The sequence below is a fragment of the Aotus nancymaae genome, unplaced genomic scaffold (genome assembly GCF_030222135.1).
Source record: "Aotus nancymaae isolate 86718 unplaced genomic scaffold, 86718_ANA_hifiasm-v0.15.2.pri h1tg000038l, whole genome shotgun sequence".
NCBI lineage: Eukaryota > Metazoa > Chordata > Mammalia > Primates > Aotidae > Aotus > Aotus nancymaae.
The window spans coordinates 3,333,905-3,350,670 of record NW_026988452.1 but is presented as its reverse complement, the minus strand read 5'-3'; the positions used below and the strand labels follow the sequence as shown (position 1 = coordinate 3,350,670).

The following is a 16,766-nucleotide window of genomic DNA, read 5'->3' as shown; positions in this document are numbered from 1 at the left end:
GCATTTTAAGTGTCTCTCTACCATACAAATAAACAAAAACCGTCATTTCAAAATCCAGACTTGCAAAGTGATAAACGTGTAGAATATTATACAAACAACTACAAGATGCTCTATTTCACAAAATAGTTCCCAACTGGATTATGAACATTCATAATAAATTTGCAAAGGAATTTCGTTTTCAAAACATGATTTTGTACATAATCTTCTGTAAACTTAGGCACTCATAGGTAATTTTTCAGTTGTATATAAACATAAAACTTAGTTCCACAGCATGACACACCCAAAAAAAGACTTCACATTCTGCTCAAAAATCCATGCATCTCTCAAGATAAAGATTTAAATTTTTTTAAAAAGGACTTGGGTGGAAAACTTCTGGTTTTTCTGAGGAATTTTTAGACCTTGACATGCCAAACTGTCCATGCCAGCATCAGAGGTCTTGAGGGATGTCTGAAACATTTAGCAGGAAGCAGATTGTTCCTCCAGGCATTGCTCAGTCTCAGTTGAGCAGAAACGTCAAACAGAGGAGTCCCGGGGGTGGAGGTCATCTTAGAAAGTGAATGCCCACTGGGCTATATGTAGCAGCTGTGTTTATGCCTTTGGAGAAAGGTTGATTCAGGAGCCTGCTAGTGCACAGCTGGGGTCAGTCTTAGGGACGCTGTGGTTTGGGTAAACCATAGTAACTCTGCTTTCAGTCTTGAGAGTGCCTATAGCAGTTAATGGGTTTCCCCCAAATGCATTTTCACTTTGTAAACCTTGATTGAGCATCTACTGTATACACTGCATGTGCTCAGTGTTGGGGAAATAAAGATTGGGGAATTGTAACTGCTCTGGGGCCACTCACTGAATGTTAGTTATCTGCACAATAATGGAAGAGCAGGAATTTGGAGAAAGGAGAGGATGGGGGAGCAAGATCCCCGAGGGGTGTTCCTGATGGACTGAGAGACGGTGGTATTGGAGCGCAGGTGCAGCTTTGATGATGCAGATCAACAACCACCGAAGTTTTCACATGGTTGGGTATTCAGGAAGCCATCTGTGTTTTTGCTAAGAAGGCTGAATTTTTGCAGAGGTAAAAGTTGGCCAACTTCTAGCTTCCACAGAGGCACAAGGCAACCTGGGATTGTAAAACACAGGAGAAAGGGAGCTGGCAATGGGCTGAATTCCATCTCCAAATATGGTGGGTGCTGGAGCCCAGGGACCACATTTACAACAGGGTCAACCCTGGAGCCAGGTGCTGAGTGGCATTATCAAGGGATTTCCTTCTTTGGATTCTTCCAAGGGCCCCTGGAGAAGCTGTAGACAGCAGGGCTCATTGAGAGCTGCACATCCAGAGCCCCATCATCCCTGCAGCCTTTAGTGCCTGTTTTCATTAACAAGTAGTCTTCATGTTCCCAGGATGGGACACAAAGCTGGCCAGGGGCTAGGGGCACAGCAGTGAAGAAGACTTGGCTCTGCCCTCCAGGAGCTGATGGTCAGGATTGAAGGGTGGGGTAGACAACTGAGAAAATCAACTATAATATAGTTTGAGTGTTAAGCAATAAAAGATGTTGGCAAAGCTCAGAGAGCAGAATAGCCAGCTCCTCGAGGAAGGAAGTCCAAGCACATGCAACTGACGAGCAACATGTGAGTTGTCTTGAAGACCGTCCAGAGAACAGCCTCAGTGACAGATTAGAAGGCCCAGAGGACTTTGCCTTTCTTCTCAGTGAGCACTCAACAGCCATGCTCGGAGTCTACTTTGCATCATGTGGGTGTTTTGGTTTGACTTCCACCAGAAGCAGACCCTAATATCCTAATATAAGAATCTGAAGACCCTAGTTTATTTGGGAGATGAGCCCAGAAAACACACGGAAAGGAACAAGGAAAGAAAATCAAGCAATAAATGGCTTGTTACTAAGCAGATGGCCACTGTGGGTGGCTGGAGCTTGACCCCACTGGGGACTCTGGGAGCCAGTGTAGAAGACTCACCTGCCTGACAGGCAAGAGAGCTGGGATGCTTAGCCACCAGCTCCCCTACTCACTGGCTGAGGGCTGCTCCCAGGAGGTGATGAATCCTGGGTACTTCCACCCTGCCCCTGGGGCAGGCAACACAGGCTCTAGTCGCCTGAGCAAGCCTCAAGTGAAGACTTGCAAGTGCTGGCAGTTGGAAGTCCCGCTGGCATACACTGAAGTGGTGAGGGCCAAGGTTTAGGGTAGGGCACCCACAGAGCCTACTACAGGAAAAATCAATATAACTACTTACTAGTCATGCACAGTCTCACTAGCATTCCTGAGAAACCCTTACCGCCTGACTGACACTCTCCGGACACAGCGTTAGGAGAATGCCAGCAAACAGAAATACGCTTCTCAAGAGACCTGCTATTACCACCACCACAAGTAGAGCCCAATAATAAATGGTAATAATAACCCTAGTAAGCCACTCTTCTGAATAATTCCATTGCCAATGAAAATAGTGTTACTGTATAGATATTAATATGTAATACTGAATAGTGCCTATCAGATATGTATCTCTTTTCTATATACATACATATGGAGTGTATGGGTGTTAATTCATAACCAGGTGTTAAGTACTAATGCTAAATCCAATTCAACAGATATAAGATAAAAATAGCTCAGGGCCCTAAGTATAGCAGGCACTAGGATTGATGCTTTACATGTGTTATCTCAAAATAATCCTAATGACAGCCAAAGGTGGGTCACACTGACCCCACTGTTGGGCAAGAAAGTAGACCCAAGGTGCTCTCTAACCAGGGTCACCTGCTAGTAAATTCAGTAGCTGAGGATCAGCCCTGCACCTGCTTGAATCCAAAGCTGTTCTTTGCCCTACACTAAAGCAGCCTCCTTCATTTATAGATAAGGGGAAAGGAGCCATCAGCAATTTATCCTCTTTCTGAGCAGGCATGTGTAACAGTCATGAGCATCCCCTCATGCAGTCCTCTGACAACCCATTAAGATATTAGCTGTACCCTTTTCACCAGTCAGAGAACTGAGGATCACATCGCTGCCAGGTGACTGAGTAGGGCTTCCTCTTAGCTGACTTCGAGGCCACTGGTCTTTCCAGTGCAAAACCTGGCTCTGGGACAGAGCAGCCTAATTTCCTCTAAGGATGAAGAGATGCCTGAGATCCAGGCCCTGCCTCAGGGACCTTGTCCTCATGCTCAGCAGGTGTGTGACAGCCAGAACACATGGAGGAACATGGAATGAGCCAGCCAGGCCCTCACACCAGTAGAGCTCAGAGAGGAGAGGCCATGTCCAGCAGGGAGATGAGAATACACTCCAGGAAAAGGCCATTCTCACCAGTGGGACGAGGTATTGTAGGATCACTAGGGTCTCACTACATGGAAATGGTGGAGGGGGGCACTGAAGGCAGGAGCAGCAGGAGAAAGGCCGGTGCATGGTCTCAGGCTTCTTGGAGGCCCCTGCTTACGTCAGCCCACTGCCGGGGCCCAGCGTCCTCCTCGTCAGAGAAAGCCCCACTTCCTGACTCTCAAAATAAAAAGAACTCAATGTCCTGCCAGTCTGAGCTGCAGTCAGGCAGTGGAAGTGGAACTGGGTCACTGTTGAAAACATATGTTCCACCAACATCTGAATTCCCCCAAGGCTGTGGTTCTGAAACAGGCTTAGCAGGTACAATGCTCTGTGGGCAGCACTGTGAAATACTGATAGCTTTCATTTCATTATGTGGAGCAGTGGCAGTTTAACTGGTAGAAAACCTGTGTGTTTTAAATAGCATGAAGGAGGACTCTGCCTCAAGGTCCTGCTGCGGCAGAGCTTTAGCTGCTACAGGCCTTCAGCCCTGAAGCAGATGTCCACACCAACCTGGGGAGCGGTTTCTTCAAAGTCCAGAGGTCCTCATCACCGCCCCTAGGCAGCCCTGCAACAGTCCTGGTTAAAGAAAAAAAAAAAAAAAATGACAGCTCCTGCTGGCAACTGCTGTGCCTGAGACCTCAGTCCTGGGCCAAGTACCCATAGCTAAAAGAGCAGCATGTCATCTTATTCCCACCCCACAGACACTTGGGAAGAAAGCATTTTCCAGTTGGCCTTAAACAAAACCATTTTTTACCAATCCACCCTCGGCATGGAGATCAATCCTTGGGAACATGCTCTGGGCAGACCTGAGCCCAGTTTAGACCACTTCAGACCATAGTCATGGCCTGAGAGCTGTTCCAGCTGCCCTTGCATGGTGCCTTATAGCTGGCCAAAGGCTTCTGTGGCACAGTCAATAGCCCAGAGCTGCCTCGGAGTCAGGTAGAGGATGCACCTCGAAATTGCTCTACAAGTTAGCAGCTCTGTGACCTTTGACAAGTCACTTAGCTTTGCTCACCTTCATTTCCTCATCTATAAAATGAGATTGGAAATACCAAAGCTTTTTGACCTCAAGTACTTTCCAGAATGAGGCATGTTCCTTGAGTTAAAAATAGACCTATATGCCTATCTCAGGAGCCTGTTATGAAGCAGGATCTATAAAAGTACCAAGAGCAGATGCATTAACCTCTGCAGTATGCCAGGGTGGTGGAATTGTTTCCCATCAGTGAGGGGAAACTGAGGATCCAAGAGACAAAATTGTAGCCCAAGGTCAAAGAGCCAGAAGCTGGCGCTGCCAACTGTAGCCCTGTCCCCTCCCCTTCCAAGTGAGCCCAGGGCAGGAAAGGGGCAGTGCTGAGGAGACTGAGGTGGTATCAACCCAGGTAGACTGAAATGGGAGCCAGATCTCTGAGTTTCTCTCCATCTGTGAAGCACTGGGACCCTGGAGCTTTCAGGGGATTCCGTGGGGACCTTAGAACTCTGCCTAGTTGGGTTTGCCCTCCTGGGCTTCCTAAAGGCAGCTGCTCTCCAACACCCCCACAAGCCACTCAGGGACGTGACAAGTGGCAGCCTCACCTTGCATTAAAGTGATAACGGCCCCTCTCTGCTTTCTCTATCCTCTCCACCCACAGACCTGGCCCCAGTTTTGCAGAGCTCCGATGGGAACTGGGTGGCCCTGAAGGACGGTGCTCCACCCCCCACCCGCCTACTGGCCAAGCCTAAGAGCGGGACATTTCAGGCCCTGGAGGTGGCCTCCAGTGTGGCATCTGCCTATGATGAGATGGGCTCCGACAGCGAGGAAGACTTTGACTGGAGTGAGGCCTTGAGCAAGCTGTGTCCCAGGCCCCGGGGCATGCCCAGGAACCCCCAACCTCAGCCCACACAGGCCCAGAGCTCTGACCAAGGCCCCATGGCTGCCTCCCCAATCTCTGCAATCTCCCCCAACCCTGAGGCCATGTGCTCTGACTCGGAGACCTCCTCCGCGGGTTCTTCCCGAGAAGTTGGGCACCAGGCCAGGCTGTCCTGGTTACAGAGGAAGGCCCCCAGGAACCCTGCAGCAGAGAAGATGCGCCTGCAGGGAGAACTGGACGTGAACTTCAACCCCCAGGCAGCTAGTGGGGAGACCTCGGATAGCAGCGAGCCGGAGGAGGCCCCCCACACCACAGACCGGCGGGCCAGGAGGTGGAGAAGAGCCCGACTGGGCTCAGAAGAGCCGAGCAAAGAGCCATCCTCCCCCAGCGCCCAGCACCGGGATCTGGACACACGTCAGGTAACGGAAGTGCATGCGTGCAAATGCACACACACTCTTTAGGTAGGATGTGCCCTCCTCCAAGCACGAGTGGCATAGAGAGTCCTGGGTTTGGAATCCACAGACCCAGATTCTCATCTTGGTTTTGCTGCTAAGTAGCTGAGTGACTCCAGATAGGTCACATCGACTCTCTGGGACTCCAAGTCCTCTTGGGAGATGACAGCCTAGAATTCAAAGTGTGGTTTGTGAAGTGTGGCCCCCAGACCAGCAGCATCAGCACCACCAGGAAACTCATTAGAAACCTGCAGAATTGGAGATTCTGGGCGTGGGGCCCAGCTGTGTCTGTTAGAATGAGGCCTGCTGTCGACTGTACCGTGCACTCAAGTTTGAGGGCCACCAGCCTTAGGGGTAGGGTGAGGGATCCAGAGTCAGGCTGCCTGGGTTCAGATCCAACTGTGTGGCCTAGGGCAAGTCATCTCTCTAGTTCTCAGTTTCCTCATCTGTAAATGAAGATGATACTAGAACCCACCTCAAAGGATGTTCGTGACAAGTGAAAGAGACATTTATAAAGAGCCAAGCTCTGTCTGAGTGGTGACACTAGGGCTCAGTAAACATTATTTCAATATTCTATGATTCTTTAATCCACAGCAGACCCCTTCTCTGGATCCTTGGTGGTTCTGCCCACATGGTTTAGTTCATGAAAAATGTGATCAAAGCCATGAATTCAATCCCTTTACAAATGCACTTGTACACACACACACACACACACACACACACACACAAATGGTTTTGCTTACAATTTCAAATAATTCGTGGGCTCCCAACAAGACTAACTTTGTATTCTCTAAATACACCCTGCTCACTCCCAACCCTGTGCCTTTGATTGTGCTGTGCCCTTGCCCTTTCCCCACCTCTTCAGGTGAAGACTGCACATCACTGTCAACCCAATCCAAACTGTGTGGAGCCCATTTGCCATGCCCTGTACCCTTAGTTTGGCCAGAAACTGTCCCCTGTGGTTGCAGACAACTCATGCAGGTCCAAAGATACGGACCAAGATTTCACCAGTGTCTTCTACAAGATGTTCTATGAATGCCTCAGACACATCCCTGGTCCTGAGCCCCCATGAAGATAACTGTGGGCTTAGGTCCTCAAGTCACAGAACGTGGCATCACTCCTGACTGACCTGCTAACATATTGCCTAGCAAGGTCTTTTATTTAGTCCAAGCCTTCATTTTCTCCTCTGTAAAACAAGATCATTAAAAAGCTATCTCATAGGGTTGTTACAATCATAGAATATTTGGTTTTTTTCATAAAAGTTTTGGTTCAAGTGTGAATCATTACTGTCTAGTTCAAGTGGACACTGTTGTCCAGAAACGTGGAATGACTCGCCTCAAGGGATGTTCTTGAGGGTTTGTCTGCATGATTCATTTGCAGCTGTAAAATGCCACATCTCCACCTCAACTAGATACCTGAAGCTTTCTGTTTATTCTGAAGTGGCTTGAAATTGGTCTTCTAGTGCTAATCTTTGCAAGGCATTGATAGAGAAAAGGCACTGCCTCTGCCTCCTGGGGAGTGATCTTGAGCTAATGGCAGTATCCACTCCTCTCCACTAGGTGGGGATGGTGCTGCAATTCCAGAGACATCAAAACCCTGATGTGTTTTTTATTGTTAATTATTATGATTTTTTAAATGCAGGGTCTCACTGTATTGCCCAGGCTGGTCTCAAGCTCCTGAGCTCAAGCAGTCCTTCCACCTCAACCTCCCAAAGTGTTAGGATTACAGGCGTGAGTCACTACACCAGGCCCTCACCTTTCTAATTCTCCCTTCAATTTCATTTACTAGGGCAGTTTTCTTCTCCAAAATTATGCATTTAAATTATGTACTTACTTTTTAATTACATAAATAAATGAATAAAAACAAATGAATATAGTATAATGTAAAAAAAATATTTAAAATATACAGATGCGGTTCCCCTTGACCACAACCCTAAATCCCTGTCATCTCCAGCAAAATGACTGCAAGTGCATTGGGTGTGAATCCATGCAAATCTTGTGCATTCATACAGAAAGTACATTTAGAAATGTAGTTCAGTGACTGCATCTGTGTTTTAGCAAAATTGGCAACATGCCATCCCTGTGCTTCCACCGCTTTCTCCTGACAGTGAGAGAGGTGTCACTGAGGCATCACTGACTTACCCACAACAAGTGAGTTCAAAAACAGTCCGATGACCACAACCAAGGAGGATTTAAGGAGGGAATTTTATTGCCTGAAACAAATAAGGAGGACAGTGGGGACAGCTCCTCAAAGCAGCGCCCTCCTGAACAATGGTGTTAACGGGGCTTTTCTTGGGCTGGTTAGCTGAGTCCTTGTATATAGAAGTGGAGTAAAAGTAGCACTGGTGCTGTTGCCCGTCATGCTTCTACATAGTAGCCTGTATAGAAAATGGGGAATAAGCTCCTCCCTGGGAGGAAAGTTCACCAAAGTTCATCTCCAACTCCGGCATCTCTGGATCCAACCAGTTTTTGTTTTTTCCTGGACTGAGCTTTTTCCTGGAACTTTCTGAAACAAGAACTGGAGGTGCAATAGTAACAAGTGGGTACTTTTTTTCCCACAGTGCATACTCAAAACCCCCAGGACCCAAGGTTATGAGGCACACAGACCTAGGCATTCAACCTCCAAAGGATTTCATCAGGATGGTGTATCAAAGGGGGACTGTGGGGGTTGAGGAAGTCTATCCGGGTGTGCAATAAGGGATGCATTGTCTGGAGAGAAGGTTAAAACAGTAACAGATCAAATAAAAGTCGTCTTATTTTCACCTTGCATCATATCCAGACCATTCTAAGCAATACTAGTGATAACATATTCTTCCCGCCTGGGTCAGTGGCTGCCAACACCCAACTCCTTGACCACCTTGGTTCACCACTGTTCCATAATGCTGGGTATTTAAAGACTTTTTCAATGTCTTGATTTTACAAACAGTACCACAGAGAATAGGATATTTAAAGAGTTTTCCAATGTTTTGATTTTATAAACGATACCGCAGAGAGTATCAAAGCACACACCTCTTTATACAAGTACAAGAAATGGAACTGCCAACTTGAGGAGTGTATGGGTCTTTAGTTTTAAAATAGACTTGCAAATTAAGATTTCACCAGTGTCCAAAACTTCCTAGCAATTTACATAGCCATAACAGTGTGTGAGCATGTTCTCTCATGTTGTCAACAATAGTGTTGTCATTCTGCTAAATTTTTGCCAATTTTATGTGAAGGCAAAAACCATTCTCTTTGACTAACATTTTTATAATTGCTACTGAAATTGAGCATTTATCCCGTGTTTAAAGCTACTTGCACTCTTCTTTCATGCATCCCACTAGCCTTGATATGCAATTTACATTTATGTTTTCATCTATTATTTTATTGGACTATTTGTCTTTTTCTTGATTTTTAGGAATTAGTTTTATTTTCTAATTATATAATAGATTTTAGTTCTTCGATGGTTACACGTGAAACCATTCTCGTCTGTCATTTTTGCCTTAAGTGTATTTTACATACAAAATTTTTTGTTAATAATTTATCAATTATTTTTTGTTATTATCAGCTATTTCCTTTATTATTTTTGTATTTGGTGCCTTTAAAAGGCCTTAAATTTGCAAGGTTATAAGGACCGTTTTCCCATTTTTTCCTAATCCTTTGTAGTTTTCTATTTTCAATTTAGCCCTTTAGACCATCTGTACTATACCTTCCTGGGTGATAGGGGATAAGATCTAACCTTCAAATCAAGCATTTGTCACCAAATTATTACTAAATAATCTATCATTTATCTGATGGTTTCAGATGCCCCTTTAGTATATTTTAACCTCCTTTTATTTCTGTGAGCCAGTTTGCTTACTTTCTGTTCCATTGATCTAGAAGCCCTGTTCCTGTACAAATACTATTTTATTTTAATTATAATAACTTTAGAATATATGTTGCTATCTGATGGATGGTGTTCACCATCGTGGATTTTGTTGATGATGATATCATTTTCTAAAAGTTTTTTGGCTTTTCTCAGTCCTTCACATAAATGATTTGTTGAAACCTGCTTAAGTTGCAGAAAAGTCTTTAAGTTTTGACTGGAATTGCATCAAATGTATGTTTCTACTTGAGAGTAATTTGTATCTCTATAATATTAAGCCTATCCTATCAAGAATGTGGTACTTATTCCCATTTATTTAATTTCAGTGAAGTTTTATGGATTTTTTTCAGAGCTTTTATACTTTTTGTCAAGTAATTTTTAATTATCTTTTACATTGTATTGATAAGATTTTATTTATTTCATGTTCTAATTGCTTTTTGGTGTATAGAAATTGTTGATTTCACATTTACATCTTATAACTTAGTTCCCTAAGGGATTATCTTCTCAGTTCTAGTAGTCTTTCAGGTGAACATCTTAGCTGTTCCAGATAGATAATCACATTGTCCACAATTAATGACACTTATCTTTTCCTTTCCATCATGTATACTTATTTCTCTTTCTTGTTTTATTGCATTGGTGACAACTTATGCCACACTGTGACATTGTAAGGACATCTGGCATCCTGCCTTTGTCTTGCTGCTGCCCTTAGCGACCTGCTTTCAGTGTTTCACTGTTAAGTGTGATGCTTGCTCTAAGTTTATTAGATATTATAAAGAATATCTAATAGAGATATAGATATTATATCAATATCTAAAGAATAGAGAAATTATCTATTCCTAGCTTACTAAACAGTTTAGATCAGGAATGTGACTGCTTTTTGGCAGTAGATGATCATAGGCTTTTTCTCTTTTTTTTTTTTTCATTTTATTTTATTTTTGAGACAGTGTTTTGCTCTGTCACCCATGCTGGAGTGCAGTGGCATAACCACAGCTCACTGCAGCCTCAACCTTCTGTGCTCAAGCGATCCTCCAGCTTCATTCTCCCACGTAGCTGGGACTGTAGGAGTTTATCACCATGCCTGGCTGGGTTTTTTTATTATTATTATTTTTCTCTAGAAACAGCGTCTTGCAATGTTGCCCAGGCTGGTTTTGAACTTCTGAGCTTAAGCAATCCTCCACCTTAGCAGCTTTTTCTTCTATAGTCTGTTAAATGACATTAATCAACTTCTCAATTCTGAATCATCTTTTCATTTTCTGTTAAATGACATTAATCAACTTCTCAATTCTGCATCATCTTTTCATTTGTTGCATAAATTTTACTTGATTATGATTTTTTTATAAAAACTAGATTGCATTTGCTGGTTTCCATTTTTATGCTATCTTTTTCAGTTTGGTATCAGGTTATTCTAATAACATGCAAGGATTCTCTATTTTGTATTATTTTTACATCACTTTAAATGACATAATAATTTTCTGAAAGTTTGGGAGAATTAATCTATTAACCTATCTAGGCCTGCTGCATCTTTATAGGGGCAGGTTTTTACTTTCTTTATAGATTTTTATTTGGTTGTTAAAATATTTAGATTTTGTAACTCTTCTTAAATTCACTTTAGTGATTTACATTTTCATAGGCAATCATCTAACTCATCTAGATTTTCAAATGTGTTGACATAATGTTATACCTAATATTCTTATCATGTTTGAAAAAATTTTCTCTGCACTAAAGTTCTGCATCCTCTGGTTTATAGATTTTTCTCTCTCTCTTGTTCTCATTCTTATTCTCTCTCTATCATAATCATCTCTTTTCTTACTTGAATTTATCAGTCTTATTTTTTTTACTGGTGTTCTTGAAGAATCAGCTGTTACTTTCATTCATTTATCCAGGGATTTTTTTTTTTTTTTGCTTCCTAGTCTGTTAATTTCTACTTTTATATTTATTAACATCCTCTTTTTACTTTCTTGTTTTCATATATATTTTTCTATGAAAAATATTCATATTCTGATATGTATATTCTGATATACATTTCTAATATAGCTAATGAATTTTCCCTCAAATTCAGTTTTGCTTCCTTCCTACTGGCCTTGATATGCAATGTGCCCATTTTCAAACTTTTCCAAGTAATTGATCATTTCCAGTGTAATTCTCATTTTAATCAAATTGAGTTAGTGAGATGAATAATACTTTGCTTTGTTTTTGCATTTTTTTTGGCTTGTCACTGATTTTTAGTATGCATTATGAATAATGAATACGGCTTATATGATTGCTAATGTTGAGAATTTGTTGAGATTGCCTTTATGATTGAATAAATGGTTAGTTTTTGTGAATGTTTTATGTGTGTTTGGAAGGAACACTGTTGTCTGTTTTTTGGAGACAAAACTGCATATGTATGTATGCACTGTTCTGGGCATTACAAGACGAGGTCTTGTCTCTTGAAGCTCACATTCATTTCCCTTCATTTCTCTAATTTCCCACCTTATTTACGGTGTCTTTATTGTTCTGTAGTTTTCTTAATTCCTGACTTTTTAGAGTCTTGTGAGGGACTCATTTTAGGAGATGCAAAAGTACATCTGTCATGTCACTCCCTGCTAGATGCTTCACCTCATGAGCCAAGATTAGCAGCCAAAGCCAGCTGAGAGCAGGAGTCCTTTCCCACAGTCTCTACCTTATCCCTGGCCTCACTCACTGGACACATACCTTTGCACACCTCGTCTCCATGCCAGGGGTCCCCAACCTTTTTGGCACCAGGGACCAGTTTTGTGGAAGACAGTTTTACTATGGATTGCAGCAGGTGCAGGGAGGTGAGGGATGGTTTCGGGATGAAACCGTTCCACCTCAGATTATCAGGCATTGGTTAGATTCTCATGATGAGCGCACAACTCTCATCCCTCAAGTGTGTAGTTCACAATAGGGTTCGTGCTACTGTGAGAATCTAATGCCACCCCTGATCTGACAGAAGGTGGAACTCAGGCAGTGATGCTGGCTCACCCGCCACCTACCACCTGGTATGCTGCCTGGTTCCTAACAGGCCACTGACTAGTACCAGTCTGTGGCCCCAGGTTTGGGGACCCCTGCTTTATGCAATCCATAATCATAAACTGCTGAACACACTTTTCTGTCCTCCTAAACTCAACCCCCTGATGGACATAGATGGGATAAAACCCCATCTCTTTTGAATATTAATTCTGCTTTTGCAGAATTAATGCAAGTGTAATTCTGCAAGTCCAGACTTCAAATGCAAGTCTATGTCTGCTTCTGTGTTTTCAGTTTTTCTGCAGTCTTTTGTCTTATCTCCCCATTTCACCTTATCCTGTAGTCTTTGAGTCTAAGTGCTTAAATCTTATAGCTTTTTACACTGCTTAATTGAAAATCTGTATTCTTCAGTGAGAATGCAAAACTGCTATTAGACATCGTGTCCTGGTTGTTAGTAAAATTCACATGATGTCTTCAAGCTAACTAGTTTCCTTTTCTCTGCAATATTTTTCCATGAGTTCCACGTTAACTTTTCCTGTTAGCAGTTCTTAAACGAGGCTTTCCCACCCTCATTGTTTGCCAATATCTAATGCCCTCAAATCATTTCCACTCTGCTAGCTTAAGATAGGGGATTTTAGTTCTACTCTTACTGCCTCATGTTATGTTTCTCTGATCAGATGGCTAAGAACCTAGCCACAGTATGGAATATACACATAATGAATGAATGAATTAGAAACAGCAGACACCATCATACACTTTGCATGGTTTTTGGAGTCTCTGCCCCAGGGCTTACACTTCATCACTACACCACCCAGCATGCAACGTAGTGCCATGACTAGTTCTTCTTCCTACCCACCTAAATATTTTAGGATAAACACACTTTTAAAGTAGCTATAAAACAGGGAGGCACTGAGGGGAGTTGGAAGTGAGCTTATCCTCGGATGCTTGAAAAGTCCCACTGCCACCATAGAAGGTTCAACTGTGGTGTTTTTGTTTGTTTGGTGTTTGTGTTGCTTTGTTTTATGGTGAGCATTTATCTTAGTATTCCTGGACCAAGATTTGAGGTGGAAAGAATACTGGAAGAAGGGTCAACAATTATTCTAACTACTTAGAAAAGGGAGAGAGTGAATGGATCTCCAAATGCACTTGTGAGCCTTGTGTTTAATTTTAAAAATGTCCCATTCATTTACTGGCAGCAAGCGGCCTTCCATTTCTAGTGTTGTGGGTTTTCATCTTTTTCTGTATCTTCCCACACAATTTTGGTGGAAATTTTATGTGAAAGATGTTTGCCAGATACCATTTTAAAATGGAAACCTGCTGATTAATTTTTCGTTGATTGAGACTTCAGAATCGCAGGAGGCTGCTATTTTAATTCCCTCCAATATTTCATTTTTGGTTGTACTCATTAGTGAAACTTGTTATCTTGGGGTAAATTTTCTCCTGTCTAGCATTCTAGGTTCTAATTATTCTTTAAAAATGTGTTCAGATCTTGCCCTAGTGAAAAACTATCAGTTCTTTATAACTAATCATCTGTAAATATTCCTTTATTGAATAAGTGTATGCCTGCCTTGCTCCAGAGATAATTTTAAGTGGCTTTCATAAATACGAACAGGAGAAAACAAAATAAAAATATAATGATAAAAAGGTGGACAAAGGGAAAACCAGAGTAGGAAAGATAAGATGAAGCTAGGAGTAATCTTAGTTCACAAAATGGCTGCAATGAATCTTAAGCAAGAGATACCAAAAATTTGTCTCTGAGTTTCTAGAAGACAATAGGAGAGTGAGTGACCTGAGCAGTTTCCCGAGTCATAGGAGCACTAGTAGAACAATGAGTCCATTCCTTAAAAAATGCTGCTTTTGGACCTAAAATCCAAGAGAAGCTCATCCTGTGGATCCTTGTGAAGAGGATATAGACTACAGCAACCCCTGCTATAAATTGTTTCCACTGGATTCACACTTTGAAAGCCGTTTCTCATAATGTCACTCAGTGTTGACCAATACATCATAGCAGGTACAGTTCAATTAAGTCAGGCTGATGAGGGGCCAAAATACACTGGCTTCTGCTGTCCAGGCTGCTCCAGGATTAAATGTGGGGGTATGGAGAGCAATGGAAGGCTCCCTCCCTGTTGGAAATAGATGCTTGGTGCCACAAAGAAAAATTAGCACTGAGACAAAGGATGTTTCGGCAACACAATTTTTACTTCCTGGACTGCAGGAAGGGTACCCTTGCTAGCCATTGTGCCACAAGAGTATAATGAACAAAAGAAAACACACAAATTTATTCCTTGCACATTTGGGGTCATCCTTACTGCTGTGTCTGATCTCCATTGGCTGGTACCACACCTTACAATTTAAAGTAAAACCCGATTGGCTAATAACTGAAAACTTTTCTAAACAGGTAAAAGCAATGGAGAGCTGGGACATGTCTGTGAGCACGTCCAGCACACATATCTTGGTTAAAGTACAAGGATATAGAATGTACTACGTGCCTGTAAGCATAGCATGTCTTATAGTGACATAGGATAGGGCTTAACAAAGTTATTAGCACACTTATTCTTTAACAAGAAATGAAACTTTAAAAAGGAACTTTTCTACTTCCACACTCCCCATGGCTCCTGTCCCTGTTTTGTGAGTCTTGTGGAGCTCTGCATTCGAGGGGATGCTTTCTGACAAGTGCTTGTGAGACATGTGTGTTGGCAGTAAGCTGAGTTGGAGGTAGTAGTGACACTCCCCTGTGAACACTGGGGCTCCTGGAAGGTTTGCCTGCCTCTGAAGTGTGCCAAGAGAAAATCTCCAGACAAGACCTTAAAATCTACTCAGAACTGTATTGGAATTGTTTCCAGTACACAGACCAAAGCGTAATCATTCCCCTCTGCCTTTCAATTCTCCACTCTGATTTTCAGATCTTTTTAGTCACAGAGGCTTCCCTTAAATGAAATCTAAAGGGAAGACAGGGGAGTGCACTTTCACTTGTATCAAAGGTTGTATCTCCCACAAAAAAAAAAAAAATTTCTATTTTTATTTATAAAAATAAAAAATAAAAAAATGCTTTTATTTTACAAATCATCATCTGGCTGAAAGCAGAGCTGCTCTAACTGAGGCTCAGTTGTTCCCGCATTCCTCCTGCTTACCCCTATGTCCGCAGCAGCCCAGCACGCACAAACAGTAGTGTGGAAGGACTTTAGACCAAATACCCTCAGAAGAAAAATCTTCATCACGTGTCTGTCACCTAATTTCCCAGGAGCATGACAATTGTTAGGAGTGCCTTCCAAGATACACTGCTTGCAGAGAACATGTCTAGAAAATGAGACACTTGCTAAAAAACAGTGCTTCTTACATTTTTTTTTTTTTTTTGTCATCGGCCCTTTTGAGGACCTAATCAGTACTCCAGGTCAGGGTGTCCAGTCTTTTGGCTTCCCTGGGCCACACTGGAAGAAGAATTGTCTTGGGCCACACATAATATACTAATACTAATGATAGCTGATGAACTACAAAAAAAAAAAAAATTGCAAAAAAATGTGTAATGTTTTAAGAAAGTTTATGAATTTGTGTTGGGCTCAATTCAGAGTCGTCCTAGGCTACGGGTTGAACAAGCTTGCTCTAGGTCTTCTCTCTAGGGAGGAAAAAAATGTGCATAAATGCAGTAAAATTTTATGTTCAATCTTGGGGAGAATTGGGAGCTTGTCTGGAGCCTCTCTCTATAGGATTTTTACATAGAAATCTGTTGGATATTAAGGCTTATCCACTGAAAATGATCACTTTAGTGTAGCAATAAATTATTCGGGGCCTGCTTTTAGGTAGATATTAAATAGCACGTCTAACTATCAGTATCAACTAAGGCTTTTACTTGTATGTAGCAATAAAACCATGTCAACTCCATGAAAGAAAGTGTTGAGTTCTGTATTCTATATGGCAGGGACCCAAGCCCAGCTCATTCAAATGGATGGCAAGTCATTCAGGGCCAAGCAGAGAAAGGGGTCTAGAGCACACTCAGTCCCTTCACCCCAACCCCTGCCCTGCATGTCATCACGTGATTGCCAGGAAACCCTCCTGCCTACCCTGACTCTCACACTGCATTATGGCCCAGGTTCTGAATCACCACCAAGATCCATGGATCACAGAACTTAGTCTATGCCTATCACAGTCCTGAGTCAAAGATAAACGAAGGTGAAGCCCACTGTTAGTGCTGCTTTATTCCTAACGAATTTCTCCACAAAGTGACAGAACAGTTGTGGCCAGTATGAAAATAATTGTCTTAATTATGCCAAGTGTTCCATTATTGGAACAGTAAGCATGTGGGAGTTATTTATCCTGCTGCTCAAGGTCATCACCTAGTTCTGATTGCAAAAATTCA

The 16,766-nt window shown here is 42.5% G+C and overlaps 1 protein-coding gene across 5 annotated transcripts in view; it reads left to right on the top strand.

Moving 5' to 3' along the window:
- The window catches only part of MYRIP (myosin VIIA and Rab interacting protein), a 398,497-nt gene that overhangs the window by 323,731 nt on the left and 58,000 nt on the right, over positions 1 to 16,766 (top strand). For all 5 annotated transcript variants that reach the window (XM_064360111.1, XM_012460146.3, XM_012460147.3 and 2 more), the window contains one exon: positions 4,932 to 5,569. In XM_064360111.1, the coding sequence (XP_064216181.1) occupies positions 4,932 to 5,569 (638 nt within the window). The remainder of the gene's footprint in view (positions 1 to 4,931; positions 5,570 to 16,766) is intronic.